This window comes from Centruroides vittatus, unplaced genomic scaffold (assembly GCF_030686945.1).
Source record: "Centruroides vittatus isolate TY-2023 unplaced genomic scaffold, ASM3068694v2 contig_943, whole genome shotgun sequence".
In the NCBI taxonomy this organism is placed as follows: Eukaryota; Metazoa; Arthropoda; class Arachnida; order Scorpiones; family Buthidae; genus Centruroides; species Centruroides vittatus.
The window spans coordinates 394,178-409,577 of NW_027122626.1; the positions used below are offsets into that span (position 1 = coordinate 394,178).

General features: G+C 35.9%; 1 protein-coding gene across 16 annotated transcripts in view; it reads right to left on the reverse strand.

The window, feature by feature from the left end:
* Positions 1-15,400, reverse strand: part of LOC136985016 (homeobox protein cut-like 1) — a 223,805-nt gene that overhangs the window by 82,884 nt on the left and 125,521 nt on the right. For 15 of the 16 annotated variants that reach the window (XM_067282196.1, XM_067282194.1, XM_067282181.1 and 12 more), the window contains 4 exons: positions 14,804-14,871; positions 10,625-10,757; positions 9,201-9,267; positions 8,618-8,666 (listed from right to left, as the gene is read on the reverse strand). In XM_067282196.1, coding sequence (XP_067138297.1) covers positions 8,618-8,666; positions 9,201-9,267; positions 10,625-10,757; positions 14,804-14,871 — 317 coding nt within the window. Of the gene's footprint in view, positions 1-8,617; positions 8,667-9,200; positions 9,268-10,624; positions 10,758-14,803; positions 14,872-15,400 lie in introns of those variants that run through there. The other variant, XM_067282197.1, reaches the window with a different exon arrangement.

Consider the following 15,400-nt stretch of genomic DNA (forward strand, 5'->3'; position numbering starts at 1 on the left):
ATGATTACAACTTTTTCCTTTTAATAAATCTTAAAGCTGTCTTACCCGAATAATAAATTTAAAAAGTTTTATCGAACGGGCACATGATTAAAAATGCACTTTGTCAGGAAGATAAATCCATAAATTATAATAAAATATAAGCTATCGGGTTTTAAGAAAAGTCTTTTTGATAACAACAGGTCTTAACTATTTTTAAGGGGGTAGGAAAATCTCTCGACCCGTATCAATTGAAAACATGGACAAGCTTGGAAAATTTTCCAACTCAACTTACTGTTAGTCTCCGGACTGTTTGTAAGGATAACCGCTCTCTTGAACTTCTCCAAACCGATTTGTTTCGCTAAATGAATCCTTCGATAAATTGTTGATGGTCTTATGTTAAAGCAAGCATATCGTTTCCACCCTCCCCCAAGAAAAAATAACTTAAATGATATATTCATTCGACGATGTGGCTGAGATTCATTTTTTCTTTTGACAGTCGGTCCATTTTTCATTCCCTCTTCTCGGCTTCTCCGATGGACGAAAACGGGACCGGAATCCACCTCCTTCGTGTTTGTTTCATTATAGGATGATTGTGCTCGTAAATTCATATATAAAAAACTCAATTGACTGGACCAAATATAGCAGATACACAAATTTTAATTCTTTGTCTCTTTATTAACTAATGTTAACATTAACGCTCCGATCCATAAATCTACAAAACAAAAAGATATTTCTTCGAGTTGTACTAATTCAATTGGGAACGCGAAGATATGTCTAGATTTATTATCTTGGATAATAAAGATAAATCATTAAGGGAAAAAGGGGAAAAAAGGAACAGATCCACAAGTTATCTTTTTTTTACCCCTCCTTTTTATAGAAGTGTTGTAAGTATGGATGGAATTTTTTCTGATCTAATATATAATATTTAGTGTTGATTTTTTTAACGTCGCATTCCTACTTTTTTCTCTTTTCGTATCTGCAAAGTTTTGCTTCAAAGAAGCTTTAATGCAATAAATTCGAATAGTAAAAATATTGGGTATTGGTTACCCATCTCAATTTTAAAAAGGAAATTTGCTATGTCTGTATCTTTCCATGTTCCAAGTACTGAACAAAAACATTGTTGAACTGATAAAAAAATTATCTAATCTCAAAAATATTGCAATACCAATATTATTTAAAATAAGAAATTACATAAGTTTATTTTAAAAAACCCTACAAGTGAAGGAAGTCTTTTTTCTGAGTAGACTGACTTAAAAATATGATTCGAATTATTTACCATAATGGCTAACACTTTGGCTCTATAAATCTACTGTTGTATACCTCTGCTAAATTTAGTAATATAATTTAATCTGTTAATTAGTAAAAATACAAACTTGAAAGGATCTGTCTAGTACTTAAAATGACGACAGTGATTTAAAACTAAGTATAGGTAATAAATTGTGAAATTTTTAAGGAAAAAAGTATCAAAAATAGCTACAAATACGTGTTGTAGAATGCATTCAAAACAAAAAATTAATTTCTGCATTGCCCTTTCAGACTTCTTTGTTTAAGCAAAAGGTGATCATCAATCGATAAATTCTGTGAAGCCGCCATCGGGGAAAAAATTTCCAAATAATTCAATACTACAATATTTATTTTGTAGGAGGAAGGGGAGACGGAACCCTTTCCATCTACTATTAATGTTGAACATTATTCTAAAATTACGAACTGGTGCGGTGTTCCCCTAGTGTAGGGGATTTCCTCTAGCTTAGAGGGGAATCTTTGAACCGAATAAAAACCCGATTTCAAATATATATTCAGACAATTATTTAAAACCGAAGGTCGAAAATTAATAAAACGATGCGTGATGAAATACGATAAAACATGTAAATGTTGTTAATTTTGCTTCCAGTTAGACTCGTATAATTGTGCAGCGGTAATAAACTATAAACTTACTCTCGAAAAGATGTTATTTGTTAATCGGTATGGATTTAGAGTCCAAAAACGCGTCTGTTTAAATACCAATTCGTATTCAATCCGTCGTCAGCGGTGCGTCACTCCAATAGTTGCCATTCCTTCAGTCCCGAGGTCGAACAAACGCAACGCTAATGGTAATTAAAGGCAATAGGAAAACGGAACTCGGGGTGGGTGAAACACGAGTTATGAAAAGTGTAATTGAAGCATTCATTACGTACGTAGGATGTGCATCTGAATACGTAGATAAGCCGTCCTCTACATGTCTGTAATGAACGGCGTTGTTCCTGCAATTTTCTGCCTGGCTGGACTTTGCCACCCCCTGCGCTTTCCCGGGGCTTTTAAACGTCCCCGTATCGCCGTTCCTTTTGATTGTGAGCAAAGAGTAGCTAGACGGGGGTGGGGAAACGAGCGCATCCCCTTCCCGCCACTCTCTCTCCGGCTCCCTTCCTCCGGGGATGAAGAACAAAGCTAGAGACAAACTTGTTAATCCTAAATTTTTCTTCCAAATTAAAACAGATTATACAACTGACATCGTGTGGCTAGTAAAAATGTCAAGTTAGAAACTGTATAGATGTTGTTTATGGTCACGCCGACTCGACCACCGATGCGTGTCCGGCCGTGGGTGATAGTAATCGCAGGTGACACTAACCAATAGTGTGCACTCATCCCTGATGACATCATTTACGGTCACATTTTCTAAGTACACTTCTACAGCCACTGGGGCCTTTTCTTATATTAATTAATCCGTTTCTTTTTCGACCATTCTATTTATTATTAGCATTATCAATCATCGCATAAAACAGAAAATATCTCTCTCCTACGTTAACGACGTTAACTATAAAACATTTGAATATTTTTCTTCGTATATAACAAATTTTCGTAATGATTGATCGAAGCAATACGTAATATTTCGTATAATTATTCTACATTCTAATATATTTGTTTTATTTCATGAAAACCATAATCAGTTATGAGGGAGTGATAATAAATTGTCAATGCAACTATAGCTGATGAAAAAGTTTTCAATCACGCAGATTTCCTTAAGGATATTATAAATATCTTAAGAATTCTATTGGAAATAGTTCATAATTTCATAAAGCATGACTTTCCCGAATCAATTTTTCTTTTTGCAAGGACTTTATTATTCGAGAACCTTAAGAACAAGAGCTTTCCGAGAAACTTAAATCCTTTCTTTCTCTAACAACACCAGAAGAATATATAAACGTTTTGTTCAAGAAAAGGATTATATCTTGCATTTACTACAGATGAACAGATATTTTCAATTTTTATATTCGCAGTTTAATAATTTCTTTAATATTTTTAGTCACATCAATAAGAAAAAAGAAAGCCATAGAAGAAATTCATCAATGTTTTTACACTAAGGACTAAAAAGGACATTTTGGAGTTAGAAAGATAAATTATAGAAGGATAATTTAAAAATTTTAACAACTGGAAACGAGACGGGCTTCAGTTAATAATTAGACATCAACGTCCCGGACACGGCCGATTAAACTGTTCGAAACTTAACGAAAGATTTGGAAATCAATGAAGTGTGACACTGCGACTGAAGAATAGGAATAATGATTGATCGATTGAAATGATCGTAATAAAGATCGAACATGTGCCATTAAGGTGCTCTGCCAGTAGTTTTCACGGCTGAATGAATCACCTGACTTAACATTTGCGTGTCTCGATTCGAAAAGGCATTTGGTCAAAAAAGAAACGCCTCGGGGGACACACTCTACCGAGCAAAACGTAAATTTTTCACCTCCACCAGCGCCAAGTGACGTTTCATTCAAAGTTTTTGCGAAAATAAAGTCTGCTTGTCGGGCTTTTCGTATTAAAAACGAAAGCCTAATTAAATCTAAAATTCCCCTAAGAATCTATTTTACTTAACACAAAAATTTTGTTTACAAAACATTTAATAATTTAAATAAGAAAATAACAAACGTGGAGGTAGAAAGGATAGGAGGAAGGGAAAGAAGAGGAAAAAATAAAAAGTAAAGAAAAAAAGAATTTTTAATAAAAGATAGCGGAAAGATCCAAAAGATAAAAGATTGTCGACGGAATTGCAATTTTTCTACTTCTCTCGAAAAGCTTAGAAAAACGATTCTAGATATAATTTTAAGTCATCGAGTCACTTTTTTAATTATTAAGTTTTGGAAAGAAAAGTTGTTTGGTTATATCTCGCGTGGCAAACTGAAGCTGGAGCTAGTTTATTACGAATTCGGAGGCTCGGCGATATTGGACAAGAGGTAATGAAGGAAACAAACGAGGGACCCGTGAAAAGATTTGGATAGTCTCGCGATCCGAACGGGTAAAAAACGAGTGGAGAGTGGCCACTTGTCCGGCAATTACGGTGGGTAGAGTCTAAGTCCCAGTAAACAGTACGCTTTGCAACATTACTTTGCGGCAGTTGGTGATTTGTAACGTCGTTTCGTCTAGTTCTAATTAGAAAGCCGGACTTAGAATACCAGGTGGAATGGAGTGAAGAGAATTGGGAGGAAAATGCGAAATTTTATCTACCGTGAACTGGTAGGAATGGACCACGTAAATTCACACTTTCTACCCGTCCACTAGACGCTAGACGTAAGGAGAGTCCCACGGGGACCATAGCATTTCCCCCCTTCAAAAACACATACTTCCATCCTTTACATATTTATGACCGTTGTCTGACAGGTCCATCCACTAAATCCGAATATTTGTCCATCACCGCTGCTGTCTTGGTCATAAAATGGTTGGAGGGGAATTTAAACGGGCGCGCGCTTACCTCACGCGATATTCTGCGGACCCGCGAGAAGAGGGGGGACGAAATAACTCCATCTGCAGGGCGCATCGATTCCCTGTCTCTGTCGCATCAGGTTTTATGTAAATCCTTGTTTTCTCCTCACTCTGAGTTTCTGATAGGATGTGAATTAATCATAGAGTGGGTTGGAGTTTCCGGACTGAGTACAAGTGTCATCTTCACAATTTAATTGTTATTGAAAGCGGCCATTGTTTGCTATATTGCCACGAGGAATATCTAGCTCAGAAACGCATTTAAACTAAAAAAGCATAGTATATAGGAGATCATATATACATATATATATGAAAGTATATTTTCCATCTTTAATTTTCTTCCACAGTAGTCTATTCTTTCTATAATTTAAAAAGTGTAAAAATAAAAAAATGCACTGAATTACATTCATATTTGATTTGTTTTATGTAAAGAATTATAGTTTTAGGTACCCGAAAAATTCTTTTAACTCGCACGAAAGGAGGGAAATTTTATTAATTTCGCATCAATATAAGAATTTATCTTAACGGTTAAGAGATTAAACAAAGAATACGACAGGAGGAAAATAATTTCGTTTTCGATCTAATACGAAACAAATAGGCAAAGGTACATTATGACTTCCTGAAGAACTTTTTTTTATCTCGACGATTATTATATATCATTATTTTTATCAGTATCGTTTCAGATGAAAGATAATGAATAAGAATGTTCTAAAGTAGAATATCCGGTTAAAAGTTGTTAATCAGTTAGAAAGATATGGTAAAAGAACTTAATGATTATCTTCTAGAAATTGTATAATAATATGTAATAATTAAAAAAACGAAGCGAGTGAATTTTAAAGTTTATGTGTAATTTCGATTTTAAAAATGAACCACTTTCACCAGAACTGGCAATTTTTAATTCGGAGGCGTCGCAACATAACTCGAATCTGGGACATAAGTTACTCAAGGAAAACTTGCAGGAATCGGATGAGTTGTAGGGTCTTATATACACAGTACGTATTAATTTTGTAGATAAGAATCTATTTTCGATCCCCGTTTTGAATATTCTGGTCAAATTTAATCGCTATCTCCTTAGTGATATTTAAATAGATACCGTAATTGCGGAAAAAAGATGTCAATCTACAAGGAACTGTTAGTCAGAGAGCGTGGAAGACCTTAGCTGCAAAGTCACCCGCCGCGAAGGGGGAAGAGTAAAAGTGACGACCTCTATATAAAATAGGCTATCCCCGCGTCCAATCATCAGGTAAGAACCTATCCGGGACACCTGCGAGATCATTACGAAGCAGGACATTCCCAGGACCCTTGGGCCACTATTTTTGTTTATTATGCCGACGACGTTGCGCATCCTCCTAATCTATTCGTAATCGGCATTTTTCCAGTAATAAGGTTAGGCGACGTCTTCATAGCAACCAAGGCCGGCAATTTGGTGCAGTTCCGCCACGACAATAGTGTTACTTGTCGGTGGCAAATCTCGAGAGATGATGGATGAGAATAGTGTACCTGTGAGGCGTGGGCGGGTAGTCCGTTCACCTGTCCGGCTAAAGATGTAAATTGCTCAAGAAAAGGTTGGGGAGAAAATAGCCGATGCTGCAATCTCCGCATATTGTGCGTGACTAGGTACTTCTCTGGCTGTTTTTCCTGCAGGTAGTTTTTCCATCCCCTTCCATCTCGTCCAGTCGACGGCATTCTTAAATCGGCTACCGAAAGTTGCCCTTCTCAAACATCTGTAAACAGTCACGCTAACAGTTGCCCGCACGGCTTTACACTTTGCCTTTGTTATTGTCGGGTCTATTTTCAAGGTGCGTGTGCCAATTCCATTTTCCGCCCCCCTTTCTCGCTTCCAGGTCGTTTGGCCGCTCGGATCGAAAAATGCGTATGCCACCCGACCGAGTATAGAGAATTCTAATGGTCGCTTTTGTTTATCTTTTGCTGAAAAGGATCCGATCCAACAGATCTGGACCATGCGTGGCTCTTCGCTATCTTTCTAACCAATAAATCACCTCGGTTCCGCCATTAATATCTCCTCAACAGATATCCCTGTTTATATATTCGATACGTTTCGGCATTTTTATAAAACGAATGATAAGCTATCCAAAAGATCAAACAAAATAATGCATTTAAAAATAATGTCACGTCATAGACCTACTGTTTACTGGTCTCGCGACATTTTTCATGTTTAAGCCCCGGGCTTATTAAAAATATTGGTGAGTTGGGAATGATGAACGAGACCGTCTATTTTTCAAAATTATAAAGAAGAAGAAAAAAAACATGGCCGCTAGCCCCGCAGGTAGAACTTATATGAATTTTTGTTACCGTAAATTTCCCTGTTTAAAGTATAAATCTAATTCGTGTCAAAACAGTTCAAGGGGTGCCTCGTTATAAAACGAAAAAAATAACGACGAAAACAAGAGATTTAGACCAAAAAGATAAGTAGATAAAGTTTTATATTTAAGACTCAAAGGCTATATTGTCGAATGGACATATTCCGATACAATTCTAAGAAGGAAAAACAGAATCGTTAATGATAGCATCACTAACAATCCGGCTTTGGTCTAGATAATTGCAGATTAAATTCTGTACGGAGAATGGCATCAATACCACTAAAATAAGTCACATTTTTTATAAAAAACGAGCTTCCTTTTCTTTATGGGATTTGAAAACGATACGGAATACAAGAGAGCATCATCTCACGGATGGCGAAACAAGATAACTTTCATAGCTTAATATTATGGACAAGATGACGAATCGCTATCCGACTGTCGTCCATCCAAATCGAGCTTCGAACTCGAGACTAAAATTAGTGGCTGTGTCTTTTACAAAATGGTAGGTGATCACATTCAAACTATTCTGAGTTCAACCATCCGCATCATCTCTTCCAATCAGACGACAGCACTTGTTACACCAATCTGGTAAGGATGTTGACACACGGTGCGTGGGAACATGTCAGTCACGTTTACTCACGCGTGATAGCCACGATTTCGACTCTGCCAACGATATATACGCGACGAGGGTGGAGCGGGATTGTTAAGAACCCAAGTAGTTTGTTGCCCGAAGGTCTTTACGGACCATTTGGTAATTCATCTATCTGAGAACAAACACGAATTAAAAATTGTTTCTAGTCATTTTTCTTATTTACTCTAATTAAAACCGGCATAATAATGTTTTGTTTACGTTCTCCCCGTTAGATGATGTGACATTCATCACATATCACCAGAGAAATTTCGCTTTTAAATTAATAATAAAGTCGTTTATGCGTTATTTTTCGTGTTTGTGTCTTATATAATATTTTCTTACTAAATAAATATTTAAGAAACGAAGCGTAGAGTAGGATAATTCAAAATAGCGCAAGCTAAACAAGAATTATGGTAACTTATAGGCAAAATACGAGCTTAATTAAGCAATTAAAATTAGGATAGAGAGGGACTAAATATCATTAATTCTCCGAATTTCGTACGAAGGAGAGATTAAAAAAGATCAGAACAAAGCAGAATAACGTATATAAAAAAAGCTTATCACAAGTTTCCATAATTGTTTCTTCTCACAATCGCCTGTGACTTCCGGTCTGGTCGTGTGGACATCCTCATTAAGTCGTGGAAGGTTTTTAGCCGTCACTAATTCTCCACCCGCCACGCGTTCTAGCCGATCGAGAACGACTCCTCCCTCCCCCGCTTTTGTATTCAAAACATTAGTTTTTTACAAAAAAATAAAAATCCGGTACTTCTTACCATCCATCCGAGCAATTACAAAGACAATGATTCCAAAAAGGTGGACGAACGTATCCCAACAAAAAGAACCATACCGTCTCGTAATTTCGACAGAAACGTAATGCCCACAGTAAGTACTACATGATTATGTATAGGCATCATTTCGTGTAATCAATCAAGTAGATCGATCATTCACTCACCTGGTTGGCCCTTTCGAGATCGTTTATGATGATTTCCATCTCATCTGACCTGAAAGAGAATAAACATTAATAACTTTATTTAACGTTGGACCGTATAAAACTTTTCTTCGCTCTCGATCATTGCTACTAATTGGCATCTTTTTAGATAAATCCGGTTGTGTGACTTGCCTTAATCTTTCAGTATCGACACGCTGACACGTTCACCAGCCAGGACAAAGCTTAAAAACGTAGCGAAGTCGACTAATGCGTCCGACAAAAGGATTTAAAACCATTGCAGGTTTTAAATCCTTTCGTCGTCGTGTTTGCTTAGCTTCGAAATGAGGCTGATAAGTTAGAAAATTCTTCGAAAGAATTATTGTAAAAAAAAAGAAAAAAATTACCTTAACTTAAAATCTAATGATGCGGTGAAAAACCAAACTAGAAAAATTCCAAATCTATTCCGGTACATAAAAGTTCTCTGCGCGTGTTTAATGATACGCAAAAGACATAAAATAATAAACATGTAGTAATTCCCCGTCTGATCCGAAATCCATAAAATTCCTAATACCCCCCGGATTAACGGATTAGAAAGTTTTTAACTTACTTGGCATGTGAATCTTCTTCGTATTTCGATTTCAAATCGAACAGTTCGGATTGACTACGTTCCAAGGCTGTAAAGAAAGAGAAAAAAAGAATAACAGAACTATCATTTAGCCGTGGGCGATGGTTCGAAAACCGATTACATTCGAGTATTCGGATCGTCTCGAAAAACCTAGGTAAGGAACAGCACTTAGTTAACTGAGCCGTAGTTAACGCTGGATGACTTGTAAGGGACTGACCTTAATGGCCGAGAGAGTCATCGAGTTGATGATTCCTCCATCTCACAAAGAAACATTGGTCTGGCTCCAGATAGGGACGGTGGCGGAAATTTTATGGAGCGCGAAAATTGTTTATTATTATTAATAATTAGGAGAAAAAGCGACGCGGTTTTCTAAAAATCTATCGAGCTAATTATTAAGGCCCGGTTGATCGAGGCAGAATAATCTAAAAGTTCTCGAATTAACTAAAAGTCGTTAAGGTGCAAATTATAATTTTGCTAAATTCGGCAAACAAGTTAAATATATATCACGGAGGGTGACAGTGTTTTCCGTCTCGTATTTCGTTCTCTTTACGTTTTCATGCAAATGAAAATGCCAGCCGTACAACAGGTTAAGGTATCGACTAAGAGAAGAAATTAAACTTATCCTGCGAGATTCCATTTTCCTCCAATAATCGCTAAAAATATCCAAACCGAAAGAGAAAAGGGGGAAAGAAAAAAAGAGTCTGAAAGCTCCCGCATTGCTAGAAGCAGAAACTTATAGTCGCGAAAGAAGGGTTTATTATTATTGCCTTCTATTAAGGAAAGACCAAGACAGGTTGAATTATGAGTAAATTAAGCTGAATGTGAATTAGTGACTAACATCAGAAGTTGATGAGCCAGTGGACAGAGTCAACGTTGGAAATGTTAATATCCTTCCCTGTTCATTTAAGATAATTCAAGAATTGGTGCACTAATTATTCAGAAGGGAAAAATGTAAGAGAAGTGATTAAATTTGCAATTAAATTCCTAAAGAACAAAAGGTAGCTGGTGTGTGTGCTTTCGATGTTTGCAGCCAATATAAAGTAGTCAGGACAGTTTCAACTGTTTCTCTTTCTCACCCAAAAGTCATTTCTCGTAATGGTACCGAAAGTATTTCTGCAGAATATTTCATCCTTTTACCAACACCGAGCATCTAATGGAAGCGAATCGTTTACCCACACTACAATTTACTCTGTCCAATGCCTTTTGTCTGCTTCGGCCAAAACCAAGACTGGCTACGAGAGGAATTGAAAGAATGGAATTTCTTCAGCGATTGTGCCGTCATGCCGGCATACGAGATTGTTCCGCCTCTTTCAATCCCGCCAGATTAGCATCGACGCTATTAAACTATTCACTCGGACAATTCCCGCTTATTAATTTGTGATAGAGTCGACGGGCCGGCAACTCACCACTTTGGAGCTCGGCGATTTTCTTCTCGGCTTCTTTCACTTTCTGAGATAGAATAGATTGGTTCTCGTTCAGTTGTCTTTCACGCTCGCTCAGCAGTCTCTGTAGTTCCTTCTCCTTCTCTTTCGCCCGCACCTGTCAATAGGAGAGCACAGGGTCAACTAAGACCTCCTGTCATTCTGTCACTTCTGTCTACTTAGCTTCTAACGTCAAACTTATCAACTAGGCCTATATTTTGAACAGGTGAGGAAGCTACAAAACCGAACCATCGGCAACAAAATAAATCAATTTTAAGTCGAGATGAAAAATTTAAGTCATCCTCCTCTCTACTGGAGAAAGACAGGATATGTCGTTTAGAACTCACAACTTTTTTAACTTTCAACTACAGCAAATTCCGAATAAAGATAAATAAATTAAGATAATCTGTCTCTAAGGCTATTTATCACTATTGCATTTCTAACCGAAATAAATAAAAATATAAGCTATTGCATTTATATACATTAATAAATATATATGTATAGAATCGCGTTAAATGTTATCTGGTTACAAAAATCTTGTAACTATAAATTGGCTTAATTTCCAACTCTCGGAATATTTCTCGACGTGAGGCTCGACCTAAGCTATGCGAGCTAATTAACCATAACCACGAAGCAATTACACAAAAGCATACTTTGTCTGAAATCACGTTATATCGATTCGCGAGTTATTTATGCCGGGAATTAATTGAGAAGAGGATCTTGGCCATTGCATCACTTATATCAAAAAGAGGTTGATTTAATAAGCCGAAGACGGCCGAGAGATCGTTCGAATAGCTATTTTCAGCCGCATCTCGATAATAATTCGAAATTTCTGGTCGTAGTGCAGACTTCAAACCAATTGCCTCTATCATACTTTTGTAATTAGTGCGCAATCATCTGTTAAATCAAAGCCTTTGATAATATCTCGTCTTCAACGGAACTATTTTTGTCGCCCCTCAATTAAAGATATACTAATTCCTTTTAGATAATAATAATTATAATCGTCTAAAGATATTTCCAAATTAAAAAAGAGTGTATATAAGTTATATATATATTTACCTCCCTTTCAATTCACTATAGATGACATTTAACCTTTGCGATAATCATGTTCTTTCAATAGAGACGTTAGGAAAAAAAATTCGGATAATCAGTTGGCCAACCGAATATTTTCTTTTATGTAGAAAATATAATATTTTTTTCTATCCTCTTTTGTTAAAAATGTATTTAAAAAACAAGGAGGACTCCTTGCTAGATTAGCATTTAGTTTCTATCAAGCCGCAAACTATTGTCGATCGTCCAGTCCCTGTGGCAAGCTATGACATTATTCGCTACTAAATTACGCTACTTTCTACACAAACAACCTTCGACGATTTCTTTACACGGATGATTTGCTACTAAAAGGAGATCTGCTACGTTCCTATTGTGTCGAAACTATTTCAAATGCATAATAAAACGTATAATTTGCATATTTGTCCCTTCGAACTTAAACTGAAAGGAGCTTATTAATTCCTTATTAATTTCTATTGAAAATTAATTTTCTTTTTTCAGTTTAACGAGTAAAAATCCTCGTCATTATCATTTCGTAAAGGATTTCTTTTCAGATAAATAAAAAAAAAAAAAAATTCGCGTAATAAATTCACGACGTCTTCGTGCCACACGCTTTATTGAATTCGCAATAGGCGTTTATTCATATCCAATAAAATCTACAGAAATTAGGTTACATTAAGAGAATTATACAGAATCGCAGTTGTTGGTATTGTACGGTTATTGTACGTGATGTCATATCGGATGTTCGATAGTTAAACATTTAGTTAACAGGATTGCTATTATTCGCGTGTTAAGGCGACGATGCCGATGGAAGATTCTCGTCTGAAATACTTGTTAACACACACATTACCAATTTTCTAGTTATTTTCTTCTCGATATTTTTTTCCATCTCTTCGCGACGAGATGTTGACGCCAAAATTTATCGAAGACAAGGTCTTTTCTATCAATTGATCGATCGCGGTCGACGAGGACAGACCCAAAATAGATTAAATTGGATTTTTTATTATGAAAACTATTTTAAAGTAGCGGTATCTCGCGGGAAATTAAACATCTGACTAAAAGTATCTGATCCCAACAGTTGATGTTTACGAGATTTGGCATCTAGGTGACATTTTCTTCTTTCTTCTCCCCCTGCTGAATGGAATTGTGATATCTTTAGATATTCACTTAGCTGCTTTACATAAAAATATGGTGTCTGTGTATCTCAAAATAGAATCGAGACTGGATGATAGCTTTATATCTATAAAATACCACGTGGATAGATAACTTTATATCTAAAATATGTGGAGGAAAGTCTTATATTATCATTGCACAAGAAATTATTTGTGTATAAAATAATAATAGATTTGACACTTTATAAATTACCACTTTGTATGCAAAATATCAGATTATAACGTATGAGATTAGGTAATTTACAAACTCGATTACAGTGTGAATATACGGAACGAAATGGAGTGTACGTTCTTAAATATTAAAAAATAAATAAAAGGAGGGAAAAATTGATGCATTCTTTCTAATATTTCAAAATATGTGTATAATAAATATTCAGAATATTGAAAAGATTTTAATTATTCATTCAAAATAACGGCTGGATGCAGCCGAATTTATATCAAGATCTTAACCGAACGACAGTCGTGTAATCAATAATATTGAAATAATTGTTTTAATTTCTTCATTTTTAATTCAAATTTATCACTTGTATATGAAATAATTAATTAGTAATCTGTGGCCGAAAAATTCCTGATTTTGCTAATATTGATACAAACTTTCTAACTGACAGATTATAAAAAAGAAGGACTAAATGAATTTTCATTAGATAGATTATAGGCCTATATTGAATCGCCCTTCGTATCCGAAGCGTGTAGAGAAACTTATGAATTATGTTCCCTAATTAAAATCTTTGGCGTATGCCTATTATGATTACACTGTATTAAACTTTAGACGTCTTAGAAACAAATCTTGCAAGGACTGTTTGAAAATGTTATATATCTCTATTCACGACTTTTGTTTAGAAGGTCAAAACACGATCTTCAACTCGACAATAAAGTAAACAGATCGTAATCACGGTTCCTAGATATAATTTAAGAGTCAGGTAGAAACGTTTCGTGTACAAAGAGTATGCCAACACATTTCGTTTATGTTAATTTTTGCAGGAAGCTTATTAATGATAAGTATTCGTATGTGTACAAAGAGGTCAAATTGTTCAAGGATTGTCTGCAGCTATCTGTGCATACTTGATTATTATTATAGCTCGTTTTAATTTTAAGTAAACGTCGCTATTCTTCCTCGTTTGTGTTTTGATATAATAATGAATTATAGATAATGACGATAAACTCCTTCGGGATATCGTGATTAAATGTTGCGTTTGGCATGCAAAAAAACGTACATTAATCAGCTTAAAAAATAGCTAAAACACTTGAAACATTAAACCCGGAGTGTGCATAATAATCAGAACTAAGGCGTATATTGCTGCAAACGTCGTCGACAAGAAATTTCTACATAAAACAAGTAGCCACGTGATCGAGAGTGCGGTTATTCTGGTAAAAGAAGCCGCGAATCTAGCCTAATTGGTCTAAGCTTTGCCCGAGTTTACGTTCTCTAGAGTTTCATAATGTAAGCAATTCTCTCTAAACGAAACTGAATATTTTTCAAGAGGCAATGCCCATTTTAGTTAGGTAAAAATAAGTATTTTTCCAATTAAAAATGGTTAAAAATTAAAAAAATAATAATAATAAATATATAAATAAAAGACAATGAAAGCAAAGAGCCCAAACAAGCCAATTAGAGTAAGGAATTTAAACAATTGGCTTAAATCCATCACCGGAGTTATTACACCAGCGCATGCGTAAATGGAATCAACATATGCAACAGTTTTGCCAAATTAAATTCATCAGTTCTAATTATTTCCATTTGGAAATGTCGCGTAGAAAGGGGGAAAAACCGCGCGAAAGTCGAAGAAAAAAAAGAAGATATTTTTAAAACGATAACAAATGCGCCTAGTGGGGAATATATTGAAGAATTCGAATAAAGGGCTTTAAAAAATGGGAAAGAGCGTAAAAAGAATTATTGAGAGTTGCAACATTAAATAAAAAAAGATTAGAAGTAAAAAATGCTTACCTGTAACGTGTTCTCTAACTTGTCTTCATGTTGCTTCAGTTGTTCTTTTAGCTGTTTGATTGTCACCTCTGCAGATAAGAAAGAGTGAAATCAGAAAGGGGCATTCCCAAACAGCCGGGGTGGTCTTGCATAAATATCAAACATCGACAACAATGACACAACAACGAACGGTATTGTATAAAGAGACCACCCTGATCGCACAGTCTAGTAATCGCCACAACAAACGAGAGAAAGAAAGAGAGCAGCAAAAACGGACAAGACAAATGGCAGCGTTGGTTTTCTTTTTTCCCCCTTTATTGGAAAGCTGCACGTGATCCTATTATTGAATCCATTTCCTGATTATTGATCGTTATTGCTGGGCACAGCTCATTACGGGGCGCTCCCCCCTTCCTATATAAATCAGGCGATGGTGGCCGGAAACCGTTGGCCCCCTCCCCCAACTTTCCCCATTCTCCCGATCGCAGACCCCAGGTCGTAATTCTAAGCTACAGTAAACATAATAAATCAATTCTTAGCAGAGCAATGATCACAACTCCCATTCCTTCTATCAATGGCTGTGGCTAGTCGAGCTAAGGTGAGGAGAGCCGAGTTTGTGTG